At 38.1% G+C, this 24,573-nt stretch overlaps 2 protein-coding genes across 12 annotated transcripts in view; both read left to right on the forward strand.

Moving 5' to 3' along the window:
• Positions 1-3,496, forward strand: part of CHD8 (chromodomain helicase DNA binding protein 8) — a 56,753-nt gene extending 53,257 nt beyond the window's left edge. For all 11 annotated transcript variants that reach the window (XM_069595842.1, XM_069595840.1, XM_069595845.1 and 8 more), the window contains 2 exons: positions 3-119; positions 2,520-3,496. In XM_069595842.1, the coding sequence (XP_069451943.1) occupies positions 3-119; positions 2,520-3,086 (684 nt within the window). In that variant the 3' untranslated portion in view covers positions 3,087-3,496. The remainder of the gene's footprint in view (positions 1-2; positions 120-2,519) is intronic.
• Positions 3,497-4,256: 760 nt separating this feature from the next.
• Positions 4,257-24,573, forward strand: part of SUPT16H (SPT16 homolog, facilitates chromatin remodeling subunit) — a 35,624-nt gene continuing 15,307 nt past the window's right edge. The window contains exons 1-10 of the mRNA XM_069595852.1: positions 4,257-4,762; positions 17,373-17,465; positions 17,797-17,967; positions 18,589-18,741; positions 19,278-19,424; positions 19,830-19,981; positions 20,584-20,756; positions 21,784-21,874; positions 22,587-22,660; positions 22,798-22,910. Of these exons, the coding sequence (XP_069451953.1) occupies positions 4,697-4,762; positions 17,373-17,465; positions 17,797-17,967; positions 18,589-18,741; positions 19,278-19,424; positions 19,830-19,981; positions 20,584-20,756; positions 21,784-21,874; positions 22,587-22,660; positions 22,798-22,910 (1,233 nt within the window). The 5' untranslated portion in view covers positions 4,257-4,696. The remainder of the gene's footprint in view (positions 4,763-17,372; positions 17,466-17,796; positions 17,968-18,588; positions 18,742-19,277; positions 19,425-19,829; positions 19,982-20,583; positions 20,757-21,783; positions 21,875-22,586; positions 22,661-22,797; positions 22,911-24,573) is intronic.

Genomic DNA, 24,573 nt, shown 5'->3' on the forward strand with positions numbered 1-24,573 from the left:
AGTATATGGAGGATCGCAGAAAACAGAAATGGCAGAGGTATAAAAAAAATAATAAGGCAGAATTGAACTGTTTGGGAATAGAACCAGTACAGACAGCTAACTCTAGAAATGGAAAAAAGGTGAGTGAAACTGAGATATTACCACTCTGTTCCCAGGCTAGATATGACTAGAGAAATTATTTAATGTTGTTTATCTTTTTTTCCCCTATATGTTTGAGAAAATTTATCCTCAGTTCACAAAGAAGCCATAATGTTTTTATTGATATTTTTATAGTCCTGTAGTATCCTCATCTCTAGAAGAGCATGAAATTCTAAAAGCTAACTTTAGCACTTCAAGCATATTAAAATGTAAGAATTAGTAAGACATGTTAGAAAATTCAGTGCTTTATCCTGCTTTTCTATGACTAAGGGATTTTGGGCAAATCCTTTTAACTTTTTAAATTTGTATATCCTGAAAAATTGAAGGTTTGGGAGCAGATCATCTCTTAAAAGTTTTATATTTTAGAAGTGATTTGGGAAATTCTCTAGCAGGCCAGTGGGTAGGACTCTGTGCTTTCACTGCTGAGGGCCTGGGGTTCAGTCCCTGATGAGGGAACCTGCAAGGCTGCACAGCACAGCCTCCCTCAAGAAGTGATTTGGAACCTATTAAAACAGCCATGTTTTAATAGGCTTCTCAACACAGAAGATGTTGAGAATCATTAATAATATGCCAGTAATGGAAAAAGACAGGAAATCATTTTCTATAGTTTATAACAACAATTTTGGTAATTATGTTATTCCATGATTTGCAAGTGTACTTATACTTTTATATGGTTATAGATTTGGTGGATTAAGAACCCATAATCCTTTCCATCAGAATATAACTGCGAAAGTTTCCCTTGGCTATGTTTCCCTTACTTTGGACAATAGTTGTGTAAATATAAACATATAAATCAGGGTTTGGTAAACATTTAAATGGATTAATACTTTGTATATTCACTTTATCTAATCATTCCCCTTTTGATCTTCTATATACATGTGTATGTGTGTGTATATATATACATATACAAAACCACATGGTTTATCTTTTAACAAAATTTCCAAATGAAAAATATCATTTGCATTTAACAAATTCTGAAACATTATTTTGCCCATAAGATAATATTTATTTGTGAGGTGAATTTATAAGATGTATTGCTTTTATACTGGGTGAAAGTTGTTTCATACAAATATTGTTGCCATGGAAGAATGTTTTATTTTTCTCTCTTATCCTCCATGGGCCCAAGGGTGTGATAAGCAGAGTGGTTGATATGGGAGGCTGATGGCAAGAAGGCTAATACCATCTCTGTGTTGAATTTAACATTATAGAGCAGCCGGTAAAGAAGGCTTTTTCTCCAGGATTACCTATTTTTGCCTCAAGTACTTTTGCTCTTCTTTGTAATCAGTTGTTAACCCTAAGAAAGAAAAAGATCATAGCAAATCACAGAAAATTATAATGTGATTAGTACAATATTCTTATTGGAGAATTGATCATGTATCTAGCATTGTATTATTATTGCATCCTAATGTGATTTGGTGCTATTATGTGAAAGTATATTAGTTGTTCAGTCGTATCCAACTCTCTTTGACCCCATGGACTAGCCCACTAAGCTCCTCTGTCCATGGGGTTTTTCCAGGCAAAAATACTGGAGTGGGTTGCCATTCTCTTCTCCGGGGGTTTTTCCTGACCCAGGGGATCGAACCTAGGTGCATTGCAGGCAGATTATTTACCATTTGAGCTACCAGGGAAACCCTGGTAGTTATTATAGTTACATTTTAAAAGCCTAAAAAATTAAGTATTGAGATGTTTGTAACTGAGTTTAATGCCAGTTTACTCAGTATTGTACTTAGGTCTAATAATGTTCCAGCTTCCGTGAATTTAACCAGAATTTATTGTGAGCTCATTTACATGAAGCAATTCAAAATTCAGCAGATATGTAAGTTTATTGAGGAAAAAAATTATTTTAGTAAATTTTCTAAGGGGCTATCCTGTAGTCTTTTTGGTGTTCTGTACATCTAGACTCTTAATCTGGTCTCTCTTGAGTTTACCCCATTCTGATGCAATAATGAAGGATAATATTGATTATGTCAGTATGGTTGTACTGTCTTTCACATGGTAAGATCAGGTGAACAATCTGCCATCAGGAGAGCATACTGTATAAGTACTGATTCATTCATTGTCTTACTCAGGCTTCTTATTAACAAAAATAAGCAATTTTGAAATGGTTGGCTAGAGTAAAGCTATAGTGTAGTCGTGGGAAAAAAATCAGAGCTCTGGTTCAGATGAGTGTTAGTGTCAAATCTTTGCGTTTAGCTTCAGCATCATAATGTTTCAACCTGCTACATCCAGCTTTACCTCGTCTCCATTACCAGTAAGTCTGATTGGACTATACTTTGCCCCTCCTAAAGGTAGTTCAATGAAAAAGCATTTGCAAGCTAGGACTCTGTTGACTTCTGTTTTGTTTTTTCTTCCTTTTACTATCTTCTGTTCCTTCTTCCCAGGGTCATCATGCTGAAACTGTGTTGAACCGGGTTTTGCCAGGGCCTATTGCACCAGACAGCAGCAAGAAGCGGGCCCGTAGGACGCGACCAGACCTTTCTAAGATGATGGCCCTGATGCAGGGTGGAGGCACTGGGTCCCTGTCTCTGCATAATACCTTCCAACACAGCAGTAGTGGCCTGCAATCTGTGTCATCTCTGGGTCACAGCAGTGCCACTTCTGCATCTTTGCCTTTTATGCCGTTTGTGATGGGTGGTGCAGCATCATCCCCTCATGTAGACTCCAGCACCATGCTTCATCACCACCACCACCACCCCCACCCCCACCATCACCACCATCACCATCCAGGCCTGAGAGCCACTGGCTACCCTTCTTCACCAGCCACTACCACCTCTGCTACTGCCTTGAGGTTGCCACCACTGCAACCTGAGGAGGATGAGGACGATGAGGATGAAGATGATGATGATGATTTATCTCAGGGCTATGATAGCTCAGAAAGGGACTTCTCACTCATTGATGATCCTATGATGCCAGCCAACTCAGACTCCAGCGAAGATGCTGATGACTGAAGACCCAGCATGGTCCCCATTGCTTGGGTGGCTGCTGTATTTCATTTACTCTGGCCCTTGGACTATGGAAAAGTGGGAGGGGCAGGGGAGATGTGGGGAGACCCAGGACTCCAGGAGGTGAAAAGGAAAAAGAACACTTGTACCTGATTGCTTCCAAATTTGAGAGGATTGGGTGGGTAGGGGAACTCCTAAAATAATACATGATTACTTCCTCGGTTCTGGGGAAGGAAAGGAGACTAGAGCAGCCAACGTGCTCACCCCTCCCTAGACACCTCCATTAACCACAGACTATGTAGCGCTGGCACTAGCCTCTGGCAGAGCCTGTTCCTGACCGAACTGTGGATACAGCTGGAGGGTCAGGAACTGTTACCTTCCTTCCCCTTGGCATTAATAAATTTAAGTTAATCCTTTCCCACTCTTCCCTCGTTCTATATTTGCTCAAACCCAATATAAATATTACCAGTTGATGTTCATGATGGGTAATTTCAACACCACTTTCTTAAAGTTCCTTACTGTTAATGTGTGAAGTTACCTTGGATAGGGCAGACAAGTCATCCTTACTCAGTGAAAAGCTTGTACATAAGCATAGGCTTTCGACCTTGCCAAATTATCTAAGCTAAAATAGTAGGCAAAATGTTCCCAGATTCAAAATCCCCAAGTTCTCCAAGAGATGAGAAAGAAGAATTTCCATCAAGACCCACGTACATTTTGTTTTGAATTAACTGAAATTGTTTCGGGGAAGGCGTAAAAATGGTGTCACTTCATGAACTGTGGCAGGGGACTGGCTGGCTGGAAGGATGCTGTCACGGCTTGAGCTCGCATTTGTTTCCTATGACCCCTCCCCTAATCGTCCTAGCGCTCAAATGAAGCCTGGGCATTTAATTTCCCTTTCAAAGGCGAAGTCCTTCCCCCCTGGCGCCGGCCTAAGTTCAGTTTATCCGCAGGATGTGCTCCCTCTTACCGGCTTGAGCTCCCTGTCTGCCTGGAGCCCCTAACCCAGCGTCCTATCACCAGGCCTGGAGCGGCAGAGGCTTTTGCTTCCCCACATTTTCTAGGAGAGAAATCCAGTTATGCTGTAGGCTTCCCACTCCCACCCCAGATCCCGCTCTCCGTTTCCCCTTCCTTTGACTATGGGTGGGGCCATTGCACCCGCGCGCGGCAGTTTGTATGGGGCGGGGCCGGCACGTCAAGACTCCCGCCTCCTCAGTGTCCAGCCGCCGCCGCCGCCGCCTCGACACGGAATCGGCGCTCCTGGAGACCTCGGCCCCGGGCAGAGTAAGGGCGGGGGCAGAGCATCACGTGATGACGTCGACTCGCGTGCGGCTGTTGCTAAGTTGACAAGAAAACCCCGCGAAAATCTGGGCTCTTTTTGCGTTGCATGTTTTGTTGCTTTCCCACTCTTCCTTCCTCTCCTCCCCCTAACCTCCGGAGGAAGGATTTTTTTAAAAAAGAATTCCGACCGCTGCCGGGACCCGGAAGCGGAAAGGGCATCTTTGAGGTCGATACTTCCGGGTCACTGGGAGAGTGCGGGATTCCGGGGCCGAGAGAGGGTGGCGGAGCCGGGACCTCGCGTGATTCTCGGAACCCGAGGAGAAGCGGCGTCTGTGGCTATGGCTGTAACTCTCGACAAAGACGCTTATTATCGACGAGTGAAGAGACTGTACAGCAATTGGAGGGTGAGATAGATCCCGTAATTTCCCCAGGGAGCCCCCCTTTGCCATCCCATAATAACCCCGTTTCTCGGCGCCTTTTTTCCCCTTTCCGTCAGGAATTCCCGGGTTCAGGGTCGTGCCCATTTAGTTGCTCCAGGATCATTCACCGTAGACGACCCCAAGCGCCACCCTGTAGCAGGGAATCCCCCCCGTAATCACCTTACCCTGCGGCCACCACCATCTTCCCCGCGTGCCTGCGCCCGTCATGCATAACAGCCACCTCTCGTAGTTTCTTCCCGCCCTAGAAGAGGCATCATCATTCTTCCCTCCCACTCCGTGATCACGTCTTGCTGCCCCCTCCTCCAGTGTTCATACACACCCACGCACTCGCTCTGTCCTTCCAGAACCAGAGTGTTGTGCCCCAGGTCCCGCCAGAATTACAACCATTTCGTCAAGGATGGATGGAGGGGCCAGAAGGATGAGAATCGGGCTCTTGGCGTTTACCATTTGCGTTGCTCTTGCTGGAGTTAAAAAAAGACATACTGCTCACGCGCAACCGCCTCCTGTTCTAGGCCCTGCCGTGGGTAACACAGAAATCTAACGCTGAAAACCTGCAGGTTTTGGTAATGCAGAAAAACGATGTGATGCTTAAAACCTTATTCGTTTTCTCCGTGGTTGAGGATCCAGGGCACGTGTTTAGAAAAAGAGCTGTTACCGTTTCTAGTCTAAGGATTGGGTATTTTTGATTACTTGGAAAAGTCCGCAATTAAAATTTTATTTTTGTGATGGTAATTGATCAGTTCAAACATTTGATTGCATCCTGTGGTGTCTTCTGAGCTATCCAGCTGAAGTATGACCTCTGAACTGTTGTCATTCAGGGAAGATAAAGCTAAAGAGGGCTTTTTAAAACCTGAAGAGCATCCTGACAAAAATGATCAGTTCTGACTTCAGCATTGTAAATTGCCTTTGAAACTGATCTACTAAAAACTAAGCTATTAAAATTGATCATTTGCCTACCATTCATACTAAAGGTTCCTGTGCACGTTTTATCTTTTGGGCATAAATGGATTAGATGATTGAAAATAAAATGGGTTTTATGCATTTTATAAGCACAACTAAGGACTATGCTAGACAAAAGCTGAAATAAATTTATTTTTAAAAATTTTATTGGTTAATTTCTACCAGATGTTTTTATAAGTTCTCTCACTGTCATGTTTTAAAGTTTGAACGTAATCCATATTAAAAATACTTTTCTAAATGCCCAGATATTTCCTGAAGATTAATAAGTACTATGATGTGAGTAATAATCAAATGCCTGCTCTTCCACTCATAGACCCCCCACCCCACCCCACCCCAGTCACACACCTTTGCTATAGTGGTTGTTTCTAGTCCCAGTGATTCAGAAGTTGATCAGATAACCCTATCTAGACCATTCACTGAAGCTAAAATTAATTTAGAGCTCAAAGTTCCCATACATGGTAGATAAATGCGAAGCATGTACTAGGGAAATACTTGAGGCCTAAAGACCCATTGGTAAACTCAATGTCGATGACAGTCTTTAAATCCATGAAAGTTAAGTTATTGGCCCTATTTTTTTGTTTGTTTCTCAAATGCTAAAGTTTATCTTGGCTCTTCTATCATTTGAAAGGAGCATGTTAAATGATAAGATCCTGATCTTACAAAGTTACAAGCCAGTATAAAAATGTACTTGGCAAAATTTGTCATGTCATTATGAAAAATCTTATTTGAATAGACTTCCTGCCTTGTTATAACTGTGAGTTTTAATAACTGTGCTTAGACCCCACCTGTCAAATTGCTTTATGCAGTCTTCCAGGTTACAGCACTTTCATCCCGACCTGCTTAACTAAAGATCGTGGTTTCCGGAATAAGTTCTGGTTGCTTATCCTCTTAGGTGCAGCAGGAAAATAGTGAAATACACAGGGGCAAGCTATATTTGCTTTTCTACACTTATTCCTTTTTTGAGTAAGAAAATTGGCCTTGAAATAATAATAACTTGTAGTTAACTATAGAAATCCCAAAACTTGTGTTGTCCACTCCCATCTTCAAAGACAAAAATTAACTAAAAAACTAGTTTAGACTCCGTTCCCACTTGTAAGTTTTAAATACCCTTAAAGCATTAGCCTTACAGAATGGTGTGGTTGCTTCTTGTAACTCCAGTGCTGTTCACACAACTACCTAGAGTTGTAGAGCATGAAAAGGCTATTTTTTTTTTTCTTTTTTAAAATAAGAGTAGGAACTAATGTGTTTCCTCATCTCCTTTATCTGCAAGTTGATTTTAAAGTACATTTTGTGAGGCTATTGTAAATAAGATATATCTCTTAATTACAGTTTAACTATGTCCCGAAAAGAGTTGGATTATCACACACTTCCTTTTTTGAGTAGAAATTTTTCAAACCTTAAACCTTATACCTGAGTGAATAGTGTTATTTTAGGGATAAGATAATGGGCTTTTTTTTTTTTAATGAGAACTGCTACAGCAGGAAGAGTTTGCAGCACCTTTCTGTCTCTGCAGTAGAGACCCCTAGGTAGTGACCCTGGGTGGTGAGCATGAGCTTCTCCCCTGTCTTCTTATACTTACTGGGTCCTTATTCAGAGCTTCCCAGTCTTTTCATGACTGTGATTGTTTTTAACCAAGTGATAGGATTAGTACTTCATGGGGGTACAAGTGGGGAGGTTACCCACTATCCTGGGATCCCAGCTGCTTTGAGAACTGAGGGGAGATTGTACCCATGCATACCTGTAACTCATTTGGGACCTAACTGTTGGGACATGCTGCTGTGTGTGAACCTTGACTTCAGTCATCTGCCTTTTAACCCAGAAGAATTCCATTTAAAAAATCAGAATGGTAGCTGTTTTCCAATGGAATGCTGATCCATTGCATTCATTCATGTGGCACTACACTACCCATCAGGACTGGGGAGCTGAGTGGCCCCAGCCTTGAAGAGGAAGTTTGTGCCTATGGAGAAAACTAATAACCTATAGCGTCAGTGTTTCTCTTGAGTGGTGATTTCTGGCTCTTTGCTGGTTTTTGTTGTGGACAAGTTCTTGTTCTGGATTGCTCTGTAAGACTAGGCAGTGACTTTTGTGGCTTAGGAAGGTTCTTTGAAATATGGGCAATTTTCATACTGCTTTTAACAAGATGACAGTTTGCTTCTACCTATCTTGGTTGCTCACTTATCTCTGGAGTGAACTAGAGAAAGGTTTAAATAGTGCTTTGGTTTCTTGAGTAAAGAGGAAGGCTAGATAGAAGTAAATACCTGGGCAGGCTGAGATTCGTTTATTCTGTCTTACTCATTTTTGTTTATTTTTTTGCCACTATTACAAGTGCAGTGCCTGGCATGTAGTAGGCCCTCATTAAATGCTGATAATTTGATTTTTGAGCTTTTATACATCCCCATCTTGGTTTGAAGAGATTTTTATGGAGGCTGTACTTAGTGTGATCATAAGTCTTGCCTTTTCTGAAACTGTCTACCTGTTATCCCTGTGTAATTAATGGCATACCTTTTTATTCTCAGAGTTGTATCTGTTTGGGTGATGAGTTAGATTCGTATCCTTGGTATAACTAGAGACTTAAAAAATTTTTGTTTCCTCTTGTAATGCGATACCCTTTTAGCTTCAAAGGAAAATAGTTGTTCCTCTGCTGCATATTCTCCCAACTTTTATCATTCAGGCGCCATTGTCACAGTTTTTGCTGATTCCTTACCGCTTGTATTATTGATATCTACCTTGCATTTTAAAAAAAATCCGTTTTAGTCATGTAATACATACATACGTTTTAAAATAACAAATTGTTCGAAAAGCCTTAGCATAAGAAACTGTCACCTGCCACAGAAGCACCCACTTTCCAGTTCTTCACTTCCTTTTATATTTTAAAGTAATATCTATATACTGCTATCAGTATTTCTTGGTTTATCAGTTTTAGATATTAACCCTTGTTTTGGTAGAATTAGGATTTAAATTTAACTTACACCATAACATTTCAATTTCCCTTCCTCCTGATACTTCCTGTAAATTTCTTGACATAGTTATGAAATATTTAAGCCTACAGAAAGGTAAAAGAAATTTCCAGTGAGAACTCATGTGCCCCCCCACCTAGTTTATACAGTTAATATTTTTATCATACTTCCTTTATCACATATCCATCCCTCTGTGATTTTTTTTTTTTCCCAGTTTTTAGTAAAATCAGTTTACATTGTTATACTCATGTAACTATTTTCACTGCTGGGTGAGGTAATAAAGTATAATTAAGTTACTATTAAGTTTTTTCATTTTTCCTGGCATTGATTGCTTCAGTTTTTCTCCTCTTTTAAATGTCCTTAGCCTTAATTTTTTCCTGTAGATCTGTCGTAATCTCATCAGTCTTTTATTCTAAAATTTTCGTGCTCAACAGATATTTTATTCTGTTTTGTTTTTTAACCACCACCACCCACTCAACCTTACATTATTCTGCTCTGTCTGTGCAGGTTGTGTTCCAGTCTGTTGAACCTTGGAACTTCCAGTGTCCCCTATATCCAGCAGTCCATGTTGTGATTTTTTTTTTCCTTTGTTTTGTTAGAGCGTTTCTCTAAGAGGTTCTTAGGAAAGGATACGGAGAATAGATGTTTCTTGAGCCATTATGTGTCTTAAAAAGTTTTGTCTCTACTTTTCGTTAATAATAATAGTTCAGTTAGTATAAAATTCAAGGTTGAAAATCTCTGAGAATTCTGCTCAGAATTTGTCAACTATTTATCAGCCTTCAAGCATTCAGTATTTCTTTTGAGAAGGGTGATGTGATTCTACTTCCTGTTCCAATATATATGGCCTATTGTTCTCTGTAAAACATCTCTTTATTCCTCATGTTTTGATATTTCACTGCCTTGGTATGAATCTTTTTTTTTTTTAACCCTTTGCATTGAGTTGGGAAGTGGGGGGCCATTTTAGTCTGAAGACTCACATCTGTCAGTGCTGGAATTTTGCATTCTTTGATCGTTTTCTCCCCTCCATTTCCTCAGTGATCTGTTCCTCCCCTGCTCCCCCAGAAATTCCTGCTTAGTGGAGTTTAGAACTTTTGGCTTAAATTTGTTATCTTTTTCATTTCATTTTCTATCTCTTTATTGTCTACTTCCAGATGCTGTTTCTTGACTTCATCACATTTTTTTTTCCTAAGTTCTTTCTTATCCCCTATTTTTTCTTGCTTCATAGATATACTATATTTATTTCTTGTTTTGGGGGTGTTTTATTTTTATCTTCTGTCCTCTGCCATGTCTGTTTCCCCTGGATTTCTTTGCTTTCTCTCTTATGTGTTGAACACTTCACAAAAATCAAATTGAGCCTTGGCTACTCGTTTGTGTTAAGACTACGGTAATAAGAAACTGGTGGGAAGCTCTGCATGAATTGGGTCTCTCAACTAGTAGAGAGGTTATGGTAGAGTAAATAGATTAGCTTATTCCCTGGAGAACCCCTCAGATACTGGCAGTATCCTCGAGTATTTTCTGGGAATTTGGTGGTGACCAAAGAAAAACTCTCTAATTCTTGTCTTTGGAGCAGTTGTCATTCAAAAAAACAGACTTTCTGGAGGAGGAAATGGCAACCCACTCCAGTTTTCTTGCCTGGAAAATCCCATGAACAGAGGAGCCTGGAGGGATCTCAGAGAAGCAGACAGGACTTAGCGACTGTGCATGCATACACAGGAAATGTGCTCTTGGCATTTATTAAGGTGAGGGAAAGAAATGGTCAATTAAAAGACAATTGACTATTTTCTACCAAACAGTGTTTGAACTAAGCTCTGTCTTCTTATTTCTAAAAGTAACTACTTTTAAAAAGTCCACTTAGGATTCAATGCAAGAAAAATTTCTGCTAATAAAATTGCATTCTTTCTATTAAACTAAGAGAACAATTTAACCTACTAGTTCCATTTTGGTCTTGTCTCCTAGGAGTCTCCGAACTAAAATAATGCTTAATTTCTGCTATGATTCTCAATATCTACATAATTTTAGGTTCTAGCCTAATAATTTTGAATTTTGCTGTTATCTCTGTTTTAATACCAGAAGCCACCTCCATTTGTATTTTGATAATACAGAATTTATGTTAAAATCAATTAAATCATTGACTTTAAAAAGAACAGACTTTCATTGAATTCCTCAGCATTTATTAATTGCCTTCTGCTGGACCTAATATCTAGAGCTTTTTGAGCCCCTTTCTTCAGAGAATGCATTGTTTTTGTGGGAGGGTTAGGAGTTTTCTCAGGACTTTCACGAACTAGGGACTTAAGCTTGCTGACCAGACTTCTGTTGTTAGCCCTGAACTTACCATGTATGATATATCCCTTTTCTCTTCTCTAATACTTGGTGCCTCCTGAGTCCTGAGCCTATAAAGGCTTTAATGAGATACACACACTTAACATTGATATCTTCTGGCTAAGAATGCTTATCAGGCACTTAGTCATTTACCACTCTCGCATCTTCCAAAAAACTCTAACCTTAGTACATAATGCTTTCCAAGTCTGTCTGTGTTGTTGGAGATGGAAAAATTTCATTTGTTTTTAATGACTGAGTATAGTATTTCATTGTATATGGGGGTGGGTGTGTATATACACCCCACATCTTTATCTGTTCATCTGTTGACGGACACTTAGGTTGCTTCCATATCTTGGCTGTTGTAAATAATTCTGCAGTGAACATTGCGGCACATATATCTTTTCAAAGAAATATTTTCATTTTCTTCAGATATATACCCAGGAGTAGAATTGTTGATCATATGATAGTTCTAATTTTCGGTTTTTGGGAAACCTCCATACTGTACAGTGGCTGCACAAATTTACATTCCCACCAATGGATTACACAAGGGTTCCTTTTTTTCTACATCCTTGCCAGCATTTGTTGTTTGTGTTCTTTTTGATGATAGCCATTCTAGCTGGTGTGAGAATACCTCGTTGTGGTTTTGATTTGCAATTCTCTAGTGATTAATGATGTTAAAACTTTTTCATGTTGGCCATGTGTGTCTATTTTGGAAAAATGGTCTTCTGCCCATTTTCTAATAGGGCTTTTTTTTAAAAATATATATTGAGTTGTGTGAACTGTTTATCTATTTTGGATATATATATTAGTTCATATCATTTGTAAATGTTTTCTCCCATTTAAAGGGTTTTCTTTTCATTTTGTCAGTGGTTTGCTGTACAAAAGCTTTTAGTTTAATTAGGTCTCATTTGTTTATTTTTGCTTTTGTTTCCTTTGCTTTAGGAGAGAGATCCAAAAAATATATTGCTATAATTTATGTGAGAGTATTTTGCCTGTGTTTCTTCTACATTTTGGTCTTTAATAATAATGATGGCAAACACATAGTAGTTACTATGAGCTAGGCCCTATTCTAAGTATTTCATATACATTTGCTAGTTTAATTCTCACAGCAACACTTAGAGATGTGAAGATGTAGGATATTGGAACACAGAAAGATTGGGTGACAATAAGGGGTGAGGTCATGGCTTTGAGCCCAGGCAGGCTGTCTTCAGAGTGAGCCCTCACCCAGTAGGCTTACTGTCTCTCTCTACATAAAAGGCAGAAAAGTTAGTCAAATGATTCTAGGTCTCCTTGTAGATAAAAATCAGGAACTTCCCAAAGAAATTCATTTTTATCTTTAGGACCCAGTGAAAGTATTCTGTTCTTTTAACTGAAAGAGACAGAGGTGGTAGAAAAGTATATCTTTATACTGTTATAATACTTGTATCCTAATGAAAAATATCCATCTTAATATGTGTATTTTAATTAGAATTTCAGCACCTCTTTTTTTAAAAGCTAAATCATTAGTGTGAGAACTGCCTATGTGTTTGTGTGGGAGTTTTGATTGTGCTAGGTCTTGATTGGGGGTTCTGAATATGATGATGCCTACTGCAGCTAAAGTTTTATCATGAGGCTTACAGGTTACGTACAGAAAGTGCCTGCTCAGTCAATACTGTTCCCATCTGAAACACCTGTTTCAGCAACACTTGCGTGGTAAGTGGACCAGACAGACTGGAAAGTGGGAGAATTTGGTGACAGAGCGGATTGGGTGAATGTTGAGAGTCTGCACACCAGGAGTCACTGCTGTAAAATGGTTCATCTCAAAAAGGGAGCACAGGAATTTGTCCAGATTTGACAAGGGGCCAAGCCTGAGTCCTAAAGATCTCCCAAGCAGAAGAGGTTAGGTGGGAATCTGAGGCTGTTTAAGCAGCAGAGTTGAGCCCCAGCTATCTCAAATAGCCAGTGCTTGGAACTGACTGTACAACTGGTCCTGGGGCAGCAGCAGCTAGCCTTGTGGCTTTTTTTTTGCCCCACACCCCCAATATTTTTTGTTATTCATTTTTTTGTTTGTTTATTCATTTATTTTTTTGGCCACAGTGTGCAGCATCTGGGATCTTAGTACCATGACCAGGAATCAAACCCATGCTCCTTGCAGTGGCAGCATGGAGTCTTACCCACTGGACCACCAGGAAAGTCCCCCACTCCAGTACTTTAAAACAAATTCCAGGCATAAATTAATCTGAAAATATTTTAGTATTGTATATGATTTATTAAAATGTTACTGTGGGTAACATTTTTGTTTAATTTGTGTTTAATTGGAGGATAATTGCTTTGTAACGTTGCATTGGTTTTAGCTGTACAACGAATGAGTCAGCTACAGGTATACATATAACCCTCCTTGAGCCTCCCCCCACCCTACTCCCATCATGGAAGTTTTACAAGTGGATTATTAATCTCCCATAGTTTCAGAAGACTATTTTCAGATTTAATCTGCATTTATATGCCTTATAAGATTTGAAAATACAAAACAGTGTCCAGGGCTTTGCTGTCAAAATTGTTGACTTTATTGTAATCCTTTTCATTGAATCACATTTTTAGAAAAAACTGTATTGAAATTTATTATCTTTAGATATTCTGCATTTATTTCTCCTGGTGTTTATAAAGAATCAGTCAGAAATATTCTATGAAATGGTCAGAGCAGCTGGGTTCCAAGAGAGATTAGGATTCATCCTCTCACATTTTTGATGGACAGTAGAAAACCAGACATTTTATATTAATGGAAATCCTTGAGATTTGGTGGATTGGTTTCCCATATCCTCATAAAAAATCTGAGTACATAGGTCTTTTTTTCTCACTTCCTATTTTCAGTTATGTTGAGATAACTTTGTATGGTTTTCCTATGTTATTAATGATTAATTATGTAATTATATTCTTTGTATATCACTAACTCAATGGACATGAACTTGAGCAAGGTCTGGGAGATAGTGGAAGACAGAGGAGCCTGGTATGCTGCAGTCCATGGAATTGTAAAGAGTCAGACACAGCTTAGTGGCTGAACAACAACTTTTTAAAAATTTATTACTGTGTGTTTTGAATTTTTGTGCATGTTGATACCCTTTTCTTTGTGGAAAAATTTTGACTAAGATTTTAAGTATCAAAAAATACTAAAAGAGACTTTTTGGTTAGTTTCAGTGGTATTTTTGAAGACATGTTTAGGGAAAAAATTTATGTATTGGTAGCCAAAACGCTTAAATATAGGGGAGTACCTGTTGCTAATTTTGGGGGGTTATCAAGGTACTAGTAATGCTGTTGCCACAGAATCCCCTGTTCACTGAAGAACTGGAATGTACGTGGCAGAGCGGGGAGGAGAGACGACCTGATGCCAGAGTTGTTGTTACGCCACATCAGGGATCGCAGGACAGTGGTCCCCAACCCTGATAACAGGACCCTTTTACAGTCTTAAATTATTCCGCTCCCCACAACCTTTCTTTATATAGGCTTGATCAAATATAGAAAGAAATTTGGCTTCATACATACATAAAGTTGGAAAAGGGAGAAATTTTAATAAACTCTTCAGATAACTGGATAGTCTTTGTTACTACACTAAAACTCGAAGTAGTTAATCGCTCTCTCTTTTTTTTTGGGGGGGGGCCTCTCGGCTTATGGGATCTTAGTTGTCTGACCAGGGTTTGAACCTGGGCCCTTGGCAGTCAAAATGCTGAGTCCTAACCACTGGACTGCCAGGGAATTCCCTGGAAGTGGTTATCTCTTGAAAGTTAGTTGTAATGTGGAATTTAAAACCACAACAGTGACCTTTCATACTCAAGTTACAATTTTGTAACATCATTCGCTGGTTATTTGGAAAATATTGTTCCCTCAGTTGTATACATCTGGTAAATGTACATGCTTCATTATATAATGTTGGAGAATTGTGTATGTTAATATTCTGCTGCTATCATCAGAAAAGTTCTTGAATAAGTTGAGAAGTTGTCAAGTTCACAATGGTGAGTACAAGGTTTTCCAATTTTGATTTCTGTTTGAAGGCTCAAATTTCATCATTAACAACACATTTCTTTCATTTTCCTTGAAGTGATAGACTCACTTCATTCATTTTTGAGAAAATGTATGCTAGATATCCAAGTCTGTGACTAGTTTATTACTGAAGTAATTGAATTGATACAAGTGCTTTTCCTTGAGACAGCTGTCATACTTCAGTGTACACACAGAAGTGCTTTGGATGTGCTTTCCATTTCTTCACACAGACTATTAAAAAGACATATATTCAAAGATTAGGATTTTATAATATTAGTCATTTTTACTGTATCAAGGACATTTTCTAAGTGAAACTGGCTTTTTTTTTCCTTTCTATTGAGTGTGTAGTAGTGATGAACATAGCTTGGTGCCACTACCTTGATTTATGCTAAGGCACTAGCAGTTTTAATTACCATTGTTTTTGCATCATCAGTGGGAACTAATGATAAAATCTTACTAACCTGAAGGTAAACATTTTCTCAGTGAAAATCAGTGAGGGAATGTATAAGGTTACTATATAGTAACTCCTTTGGGTTATATATTTTGTTTTGCTAGAGAAATGCAGCAGAACCCTCAATTGCTATTTTATTTGGATCCAGATTGGCATCCAGGATGCCAAAATATGGAAGAATCTTAAAGAAATTTTTTAAAATTGAGATATTATTGATTTATAGCATTATGTATGTAGGTTTTGTTTTGTTTTGGCCATGCCACATGTCTTGTATGATCTTGGTTCCCCAACCAGGGATCGAACCAAGGCCCCCTACAGTGGAAGCTCAAAGTCCTAACCAGTGTACCACCAGGGCATTCCCTGTAGATATTTTTCTTGACTTTATAGGGAAATCAGAGATTTGACCTTATAGTTCACAGTTATCAGTGCTTTGGTTTTATAGAACAGTTCAGGAGTAGCTAATGGTTGGAGGACTCACAGATCTCAATTTCAGGACTTAATACAAAGCTGCAGTAATCAAAGCAATATACTAGTGTAAGGGCAGTCATGTAACTCAGTGGAATAAAATTGAGAATCCAGATATAAACCTTCACATTTACATCATTTCTTTTTTGATGTGGTGCCAAGACAATTTGGGGACGGGAAAAGAGGTTGGGCCCCTTCCTTACACTGAACACAAACTTTACTCAAAATGAAGCATAAATGTAAATATAAGAGCTAAAACTGTAAAACTTCTATAGAAGAAAGTATAGTTATATCTTCGTGTCCTTGGGTTAGGCAAAGCCACCTTACATGTGACATCAAAAGCACAAGAAAAGAATTTGGACTTCTTCAGAATAAAAAACTTTTGTGCTTCAAAGGACATCCATACAAAAGTGAAAGGAAAATCCATTGAACAGGAGAAAAAAATGCAAATCATATCTGATAAGAGACTTTTACGTATAAAAAAGAACTCTTACGACTTAGTAATAAAGCAATAACCCAGAGTGGGAAAAGGATCTGAACACACACTTCTCCAAATAGGTATACAAATCATCAGAATCACGTGACTGGGAGCTCAGTTAAGATCATTGACCATTGTGGAAATACAAATCAAAACTGCAGTGAGATACTTCATACCCATTGGATGGCTATAATAAAGTTAAGTGTTGGTCAGCATGTGGAGAAATTGGAACCCTCACACATTACTTTTGGGAAAGAAATTTGTGAAACAGTGCAGGCACTTTAGAAAACAGTCTTGTGTTTCCTCAGAAAGTTAAATATAGAGTTACTATATAAGTAGCAATTTCTCACCTAGATATATACTCAAGAGAAATATGTGCACAGAAGAACTTACTAATGTTTATAGTAGCATTATTCATAATAGCCAAAAAATGGAAACAATTCAAATATCCAACAGTTGAATGGATATAATATAGTATGTTCACATAATGGAATATTACTTAGCAATAAAATGGGATGTGGTATTGACACATGCTAAAACATACGAACCATGAAAGAATATTATGTCCATGATAGACAAATCCTTAGGGACAAATGAGATTAGTGATTGCTAGGACTGAGAGGAGGTGGATAATTATTGCTAATGGGTTTTGGGGGGGAGAGAGAAAAATTTCTAAAATTAGATTGTAATGGTTGTGTAACTGAATACACTGAAAACCACTGAATTTTACACTTAAAGTTGGTGAATTGTATATGAATTTTGTCTCAGAAAGCTATTTTAAAAATAGAGTAAGTAATTACAGTAAGGTTGCCAAGTATATATGTACCTTAAACTTTGAATTTCCATTAGGAAAAAATTATGTGTTATCTTGGATATATTCCTGTTGTGCTCATATGAAAAGAAAATAACCAAATTATCTACTCTGCCTTTCAGAAAGGAGAAGATGAGTATGCCAACGTTGATGCCATTGTTGTATCAGTGGGTGTTGATGAAGAAATTGTTTATGCTAAATCAACTGCCTTACAGGTGAGAAGTTTACAGCAGTGTTTAGCCCTGAGAGTCATTGAATCAGCTACTGTTCAGTATGGTAGCCACTAGCCGCATTAAAATTTCAGCTCCTCAGTCCTCAGTCTCAAGTACTCTGTAGTGGCTATCGTGATAAACAGAGGATGTGTAGAATAGTTCTTTCACAAAAAGTTCAGTGAACAGTACTGACTAATCTCATTTCATTGGAAGCTATATCCAGGTTCTCACACTACAAGATTATTTTGAAGTTAATTCCAGATACTTTATTTCAGACATATAAATATATTGATTTTTTTTTTAAATCTGTTCACACTGTTGTCTTTTCCCGTAGACATGGCTCTTTGGTTATGAACTAACTGATACTATCATGGTATTCTGTGATGACAAAATCATCTTTATGGCCAGCAAGAAAAAAGTGGAGTTCTTGAAACAGATTGCCAACACTAAGGGCAATGAGAATGCTAACGGAGCCCCTGCCATCACACTACTCGTACGAGAAAAGGTCAGAACGGACAAAGAATTCGTCATAAATAAGAAAGAATGTTTAAAAGTGGTAAACAGAAAAGCCTTCTAGGAATTCAGAAATACAAGGGGAAGATTTTAGCTAACTGTCATTTGTTAGAAAGATAGAAAAGAGTTCAATAATCCTATCAGTTTGCAGTAACACAAATGGGTAATGAAATTATGGTGAAAACTAACTTTATCCATGCTTGAGGATACTTCTCTTAGTATCTTAGTTAGGACAAAAATCTTTAAATATCCTTAAGGAAAGGTATATCTCATTTCCAATTTTTATCAAATGTAATCTTTTTTTCTTGCCCACCTGACAAAGATTTCTTTTCAGAATGTTGTTCACCTTTGTATTTCAGTTTCTTAGCTCTTCCTGAAGTAAAGAATAGTCTTCCCAGCTTATGTGGCACTTCACTTAAACATATAAATATATCCAAAGAAATTTTGTGTAAACTTTTGGTATACTACAGTCTTCCCTAAATAAATAGGTAGGAAAAGGGGAGATAGAATTTATTTCTTTCCATAGTTTAGAATATTCTCTACCTAGTACTAGTAGAACATAGATGTCTAATTCTTAAACTAAACCCCCTTTTTCTCCCTGTGGCACTGACAGAATGAAAGTAACAAGAGCAGCTTTGACAAAATGATTGAAGCCATTAAAGAAAGCAAGAATGGCAAGAAGATTGGAGTGTTCAGCAAAGACAAATTTCCAGGAGAGTTCATGAAGAGCTGGAACGACTGCCTCAACAAAGAGGGTTTTGACAAAGTAAGAATATTCTGGAAATAAGCACATTGAGAGTTGAGAAGACAAAATTGTGAGGGGCTTTCACAGCTGATATTGCAGAGACTTTGTTTTGAGAAAGCTGCATATTCATTCACATTTCCATTTTCAGTTCCTGTTGCTGAGTGGTTAACCAATTCACTTTTCAGTTAGGAGTGAGGCATTCAGCAGACAGTTCAGCTACTCCGGAGGGAAATTGAGGAAAATCTCTTGTCCGAAAAACTTTTTTTCTTTTCTGTCTTCCTTCTCTAGCCTTTACAGAAATCTCAAGAGAAGCATTTACATTTACACTTTAAATGATATGTTAGTTCATTGCCTCTTAGAATACACCAATGACCTGGTAAAGCGTTCTTTCAGATGTTTATTCAATCCAAGAAGAGAATATTTAGATATTCTGCAAACCGCTGATAGTTTGCTAAATAACCAGACATAGTCACTGATAATATTTGAACTGGGGGAGAGAGATTTCTTTAGCAGTTCTGTGTCTGCATGTTAGGAACTGTTTATCCCTTTGACTGCAGATAGACATCAGTGCAGTTGTGGCCTATACCATTGCTGTAAAGGAGGATGGAGAACTCAATCTAATGAAGAAAGCAGCTAGCATCACCTCTGAGGTCTTCAACAAATTCTTCAAGGAAAGAGTCATGGAAATAGTTGATGCAGATGAGGTAAATTGGGGGTGGGAGTGTCTTTTCACTGTTATAATGAAGTAAGTCCCTCCCATGCAGTGTTTTTTAGGTTGTGTTCAGCTTCCTTTGGTAGATTAAAGTTGGTGGTGTGTAATTGTGCCAGCTCTCTTTGAGAATAACTATAAACGTCCACTGTAGTTTCTGGAGCCTACCCAGTATGTCACTTGAGAATTCTTTGAATAGCTGCAAATTCCACATATTCTCTAAATTTGCTTTTGCGTGTACACCAGTGTGTTATCTGGTACATAAACCACTTCATAAGACTACTTTGGCATCCTATATGATATCAAGATATATGTTGTTTTCAAATGGTCATGTCCAAAAACCCAGCACCGTTCTGCCACCCTATGGTAAGTATTGTTTTATTTCTGGGTATTTTTATAGAAAGTTCGACACAGCAAACTGGCTGAGTCAGTGGAAAAGGCCATAGAAGAGAAAAAATACCTTGCTGGGGCAGACCCTTCTACTGTGGAAATGTGTTACCCTCCTATCATTCAGAGTGGTGGCAACTATAACCTCAAGTTCAGTGTGGTGAGGTGAGTATGAGAATTTCAAAATATAAAACAACCGGAGCACTTCAGCCTTTGGCCTGTTTTTTCTTAGACTCATTCTGGGATTCAAAAAAATAGGAAGAAAAAGAATAACCATTAGCCTGCCTCCTGCATTATCTTCTTGTCTTATTCTGTGTATAGTTTAATTTATTTCACATAGTTATTCATTTCTTACTTGAGTATTTGATTGTAAGCATTTTCCAGATGACTAAAAATGACAAGAAAAAATGCAAAACATGTTTAAAAAATAAAAATCTTGCTAGATATATCATAATTATTCCCCTTCCAATTTTTAAAAATACTGTAAAGAATGCTATTCATCGGGGCTGGTGGAAGGGTGATGGCTTACCAATATACTGTTAGATTATAATGCATAAAATTCAGTATGATTTTTGCATATTTGGGATACAACTTTCCAAAGCCTTTATAAACTGACGTGGTTTTAAAAAAAAAATGTTTAGGTCATTTTTTTCTACTTCAGCTTTGGGATATAGCAGGTCAAAATTGTGATTACAGATGTGTATGCCAGGTATGGTAAGGACTTCACAAGTTTGTGTAATGAGATGCTTTCTCCCTGTGGTCTCTAGTGACAAGAACCATATGCATTTTGGGGCCATTACCTGTGCCATGGGTATTCGCTTCAAGTCTTACTGCTCCAACCTTGTTCGCACTTTGATGGTTGATCCTTCTCAGGAGGTTCAAGAAAATTACAACTTTTTGCTTCAGCTGCAAGAGGAGCTGTTAAAGGAACTAAGACATGGTAATGTGTGCCTTAGATAAGGTTTAGAAATTGTGTAACAAAAATGTAGCATTTGTGGGACTGTTTATCCCTGAGGCTCTTGTACTGTAAATAGAATTAGATTTTACTAACCTCCAATCATCCTACCATTTAGTTCTTCAATGTACTTTTCTTTTATGCAGGAACGGTTACTGTGGTTCTATATTGATGTTTACAGAAACCTCTCTGACTGGTTAGGGCTCTGTGTTCAGATCTTCATAAAATACCATGCTCTTACTACTTTTCTTTAGAAAGTTCTGAGAAGTAGTATCTCTCCTGACAGACTATGTAATGTTAATCCTATATTGAATGAATACCAGGAATCTTAGTTTGAGAGCAGAACTAACTTGGCAACCCTGCTAAGCAAGCTACTGTCTACTTAAAAGGAGAGCATTTGGCACCTCTTTTGCCTTGAGACTCCTCACTCCCAGTTGGCTAAATGGGACTTCATGTTTGCTACCTTTAAACAACTTTGTAAGTCCACTTAAAGTTTCCCAGAGCTTCCCAACACCATTCCCTCCTGATACCTCAGTCAATCTTGAGAAATCCAACTGGCAATCCATAGTCCTTGTTCAGTGAGAATAAAAACTCCTCTGAGGCTATAGTATTTGAACTACTCTGGCTTGAAATACATATTCATATCCTAAACTTTGAAAAATTAAGTCCAGCATTCTTCCAATTTACCTGTTCAGTAGTCTTGTTCTTCAAAATGTATAGTACATTTAATGTAATGCCATTTATCAACTCTTAAATTATTTCACTGAGACCAACTAGGGTTCCACAGTCCCCCTGGAGTGATTCTCAGTGTAATTAAAGAATGACTAGGTGGATTGTTTCTTAAAATGCACATTTCTAAGCCCTACCAGCCCTGCAACTGTATTCCTTATTGTGTGTTTTGAGAAACCCTGCTTTAGGTGACTTAACGAGTAAAAATAATGTTGATTTTTAAAATGTGATTTGTGGTTTTTTCCTGAAAGATACTTTAATGTCCCATCTGTCTTGTCATTAGGTGTGAAGATATGTGATGTATATAATGCTGTCATGGATGTGGTTAAAAAGCAGAAGCCAGAGCTGCTGAACAAAATTACCAAAAACCTAGGGTAAGATGCTGTGATACACATTGTCACTGTGTCAGTTTTCATGAGTGGCAGTCATGATGATCCAACCAGTGTTTGTGGACTATTCAGCTTAACTGTGTGCCAGACACATTATGTTATCAGAGAATGTATGTAAGTTCATGGAGATCTTTTCAGACCAATGTTGTAGATGTTTCAGGCTTAAATTATAAATGTGAAGAGGCATTACATACAATATTTCCTCTCTTAGAACACCTCAATTCATATTTGCAAAATAAGCACTCTGAGATATCCCGCTATTTAAACTCTTAAAGTTTTTTTTTCTCCAGTGTTTCTCAAGTGTATTTGATCATTGAACACCTAGATATACTGCTAATATACTATAGAACCAAAGACATTTGAGAAACAAAAGTTCTAGGCAGGCTCCTTAGATGAAGCTAGTTGGGATATATTATTTCTGGATTTCTGTGATGGACAAGAGGAAATACATTGACCTATACCGAGTTTTGGCCTAGGAGACTTAGTAAATCCAGTTATCAGTATTCTATTAGAAATTATCTCTTATTCCAGTTGTTATACGTTCTTGATAGTGTGCCCTTTAACAGCTCATCAATAGTGGCAAATTACTCAGCTTGTTTGCCTGCCTTACCTTGAAAATTAAAATAGGATATAGTGTACCTGACTCAGGTTAGAGGCCTCTTAGCTTATTGTTGAAGTTTCCTTATTTCTTTTTTAGGTTTGGAATGGGCATTGAATTCCGTGAAGGTTCTTTAGTAATTAATAGTAAAAATCAGTACAAACTAAAGAAAGGTGAGTTTTACAGGCATACATTAGAAAAATGTATGCCTTTTAAAATACTTTACCTTAGTTTCATCTCCCTCTATTCTGTATAAAATCACACTTCAAACTTTCACAGTCATTCACTGATTCCTGTTTTGCTGGTTTAGGGATGGTTTTCAGCATCAATTTGGGATTCTCAGATTTGACTAACAAGGAAGGGAAGAAACCAGAAGAGAAAACCTATGCCCTGTTCATTGGAGACACAGTGCTTGTGGATGAGGTATATATTGCTTCTTTCATGAATTGAATATTGAAGTGCATTTTTAACCGTATGGTTCCCCTTCCCTTTTTTTAAATGAAAGTATAGTTGATTTTTCCAGTAGTCATGTATGGATGTGAGAGTTGGGCCATAACAAAAGCTGAGCGCTGAAGTATTGATGCTTTCAAACTGTGGTGTTGAAGATTCTTGAGAATCCCTTGGACTGCAAGTAGGTCAAACCAGTCAATTCTAAAGGAAATCAATCCTGAACATTCATTAGAAGGACTGATGCTGCAGCTCCAATACTTTGGCCACCTGATGCAAAGATCCGACTTACTGGAAAAGATCCTGATGCTGGGAAAGATTGAAGGCAGGAGGAGAAGGAGACGACAGAGGACGAGATGGTTGGATGGCATCACCGACTTAATGGACATGAGTTTGAGCAAGCTCCGGGAGATGGTGAAAGACAGGGAAACCTGGTGTGCTGCAGCCCATGGGGTCGCAAAGAGTCGGACGTGACTGAGGAACTGAACAACAACAAATAGTTGATTTACAATATCATGTTAGTTTCAGGTGTACAGTAGAAAGATTCAGTTTATATATATATATATATATTCATATTATTTTCCATTTTAAGTTATTAGAAGATACTGAGTATATTTCCATGTGCTACATAGTAAATCCTTATTTACTATTTATTGCTTGTCTATGTTACGTGGTGTTTTTTCTTTTTATCATTTGTTAAATGCTAGCTAAGGGGAATTAGAGATGCCTATGAAAGCCTGACCTAGTACAGCCAGGAAAACAGATTGTTTAAACAAACTCTATCACACTGTGGCTTGAACCTTGATTATGATACTATCAGGAACTGATTCTGTGACAGAGCTGATTTTTTTTTTCTTTTGTAATAGCTTTAACAGTTTACATACCATGCAATTAACGTGTACAATTGTGACTTTTATTATGTTTACAGTTAATGCAACTGTCGCCATAGTCTAGTTTTAGAACATTTTCATCACCTCAGAAAGAAACCCTGTGCCCATTAGCAGTCACTCCTCATTTCCCTCCCAGGCCTAGACAGTGGGAGGGAATCTTTTTCTAAGGATTTGCCTTTTCTGAGCATTTAGGGGTTTTTTTGTGACTGGTTTCTTTAACTTAGCAGGAACTGATATATTTTTATTTTGCCACTTTATTTTTAAATAGAAGAATAATTGCTTTACAGAACTTTGTTGTTTTCTGTCAAACATCAACAAGAATCAGCCATAGGTACATCCTGTCCCCTTCCTCCCGAACCTCCCTCCCATCTGTTTCCCCATCCCACCCTTCTATATCGTCACAGAGTCCCTGTTGATTCTTAATGGTAGTAAATATTTCAGTGTTCTTATATGAACACATTTATACATTAATTCATTGAATCCTTATAATAATTCTATGAAATAGATACTCTTATCCGAATATGTAGATAAAGCAACTGAGGCACAGAAAAGTATATGTACCTTGCCAGATGTCACAGAGCTCAAAAGTGAGTGAGCCAGGTTTCAAATCAAGCCAGTATTCTTACTCATTATCCCATTATTGCCTCCCAAATTGCAGTTCCTAATGTGCATTGGGGAAGATAACTGGTTTTATGTGTTGTCAGAGACTTTTTTAGGGCCAGAAGATTCAAAGCATGGCCCAGCTAGTT

The sequence above is a fragment of the Ovis canadensis genome, chromosome 7 (assembly GCF_042477335.2).
Source record: "Ovis canadensis isolate MfBH-ARS-UI-01 breed Bighorn chromosome 7, ARS-UI_OviCan_v2, whole genome shotgun sequence".
Lineage (NCBI taxonomy): Eukaryota > Metazoa > Chordata > Mammalia > Artiodactyla > Bovidae > Ovis > Ovis canadensis.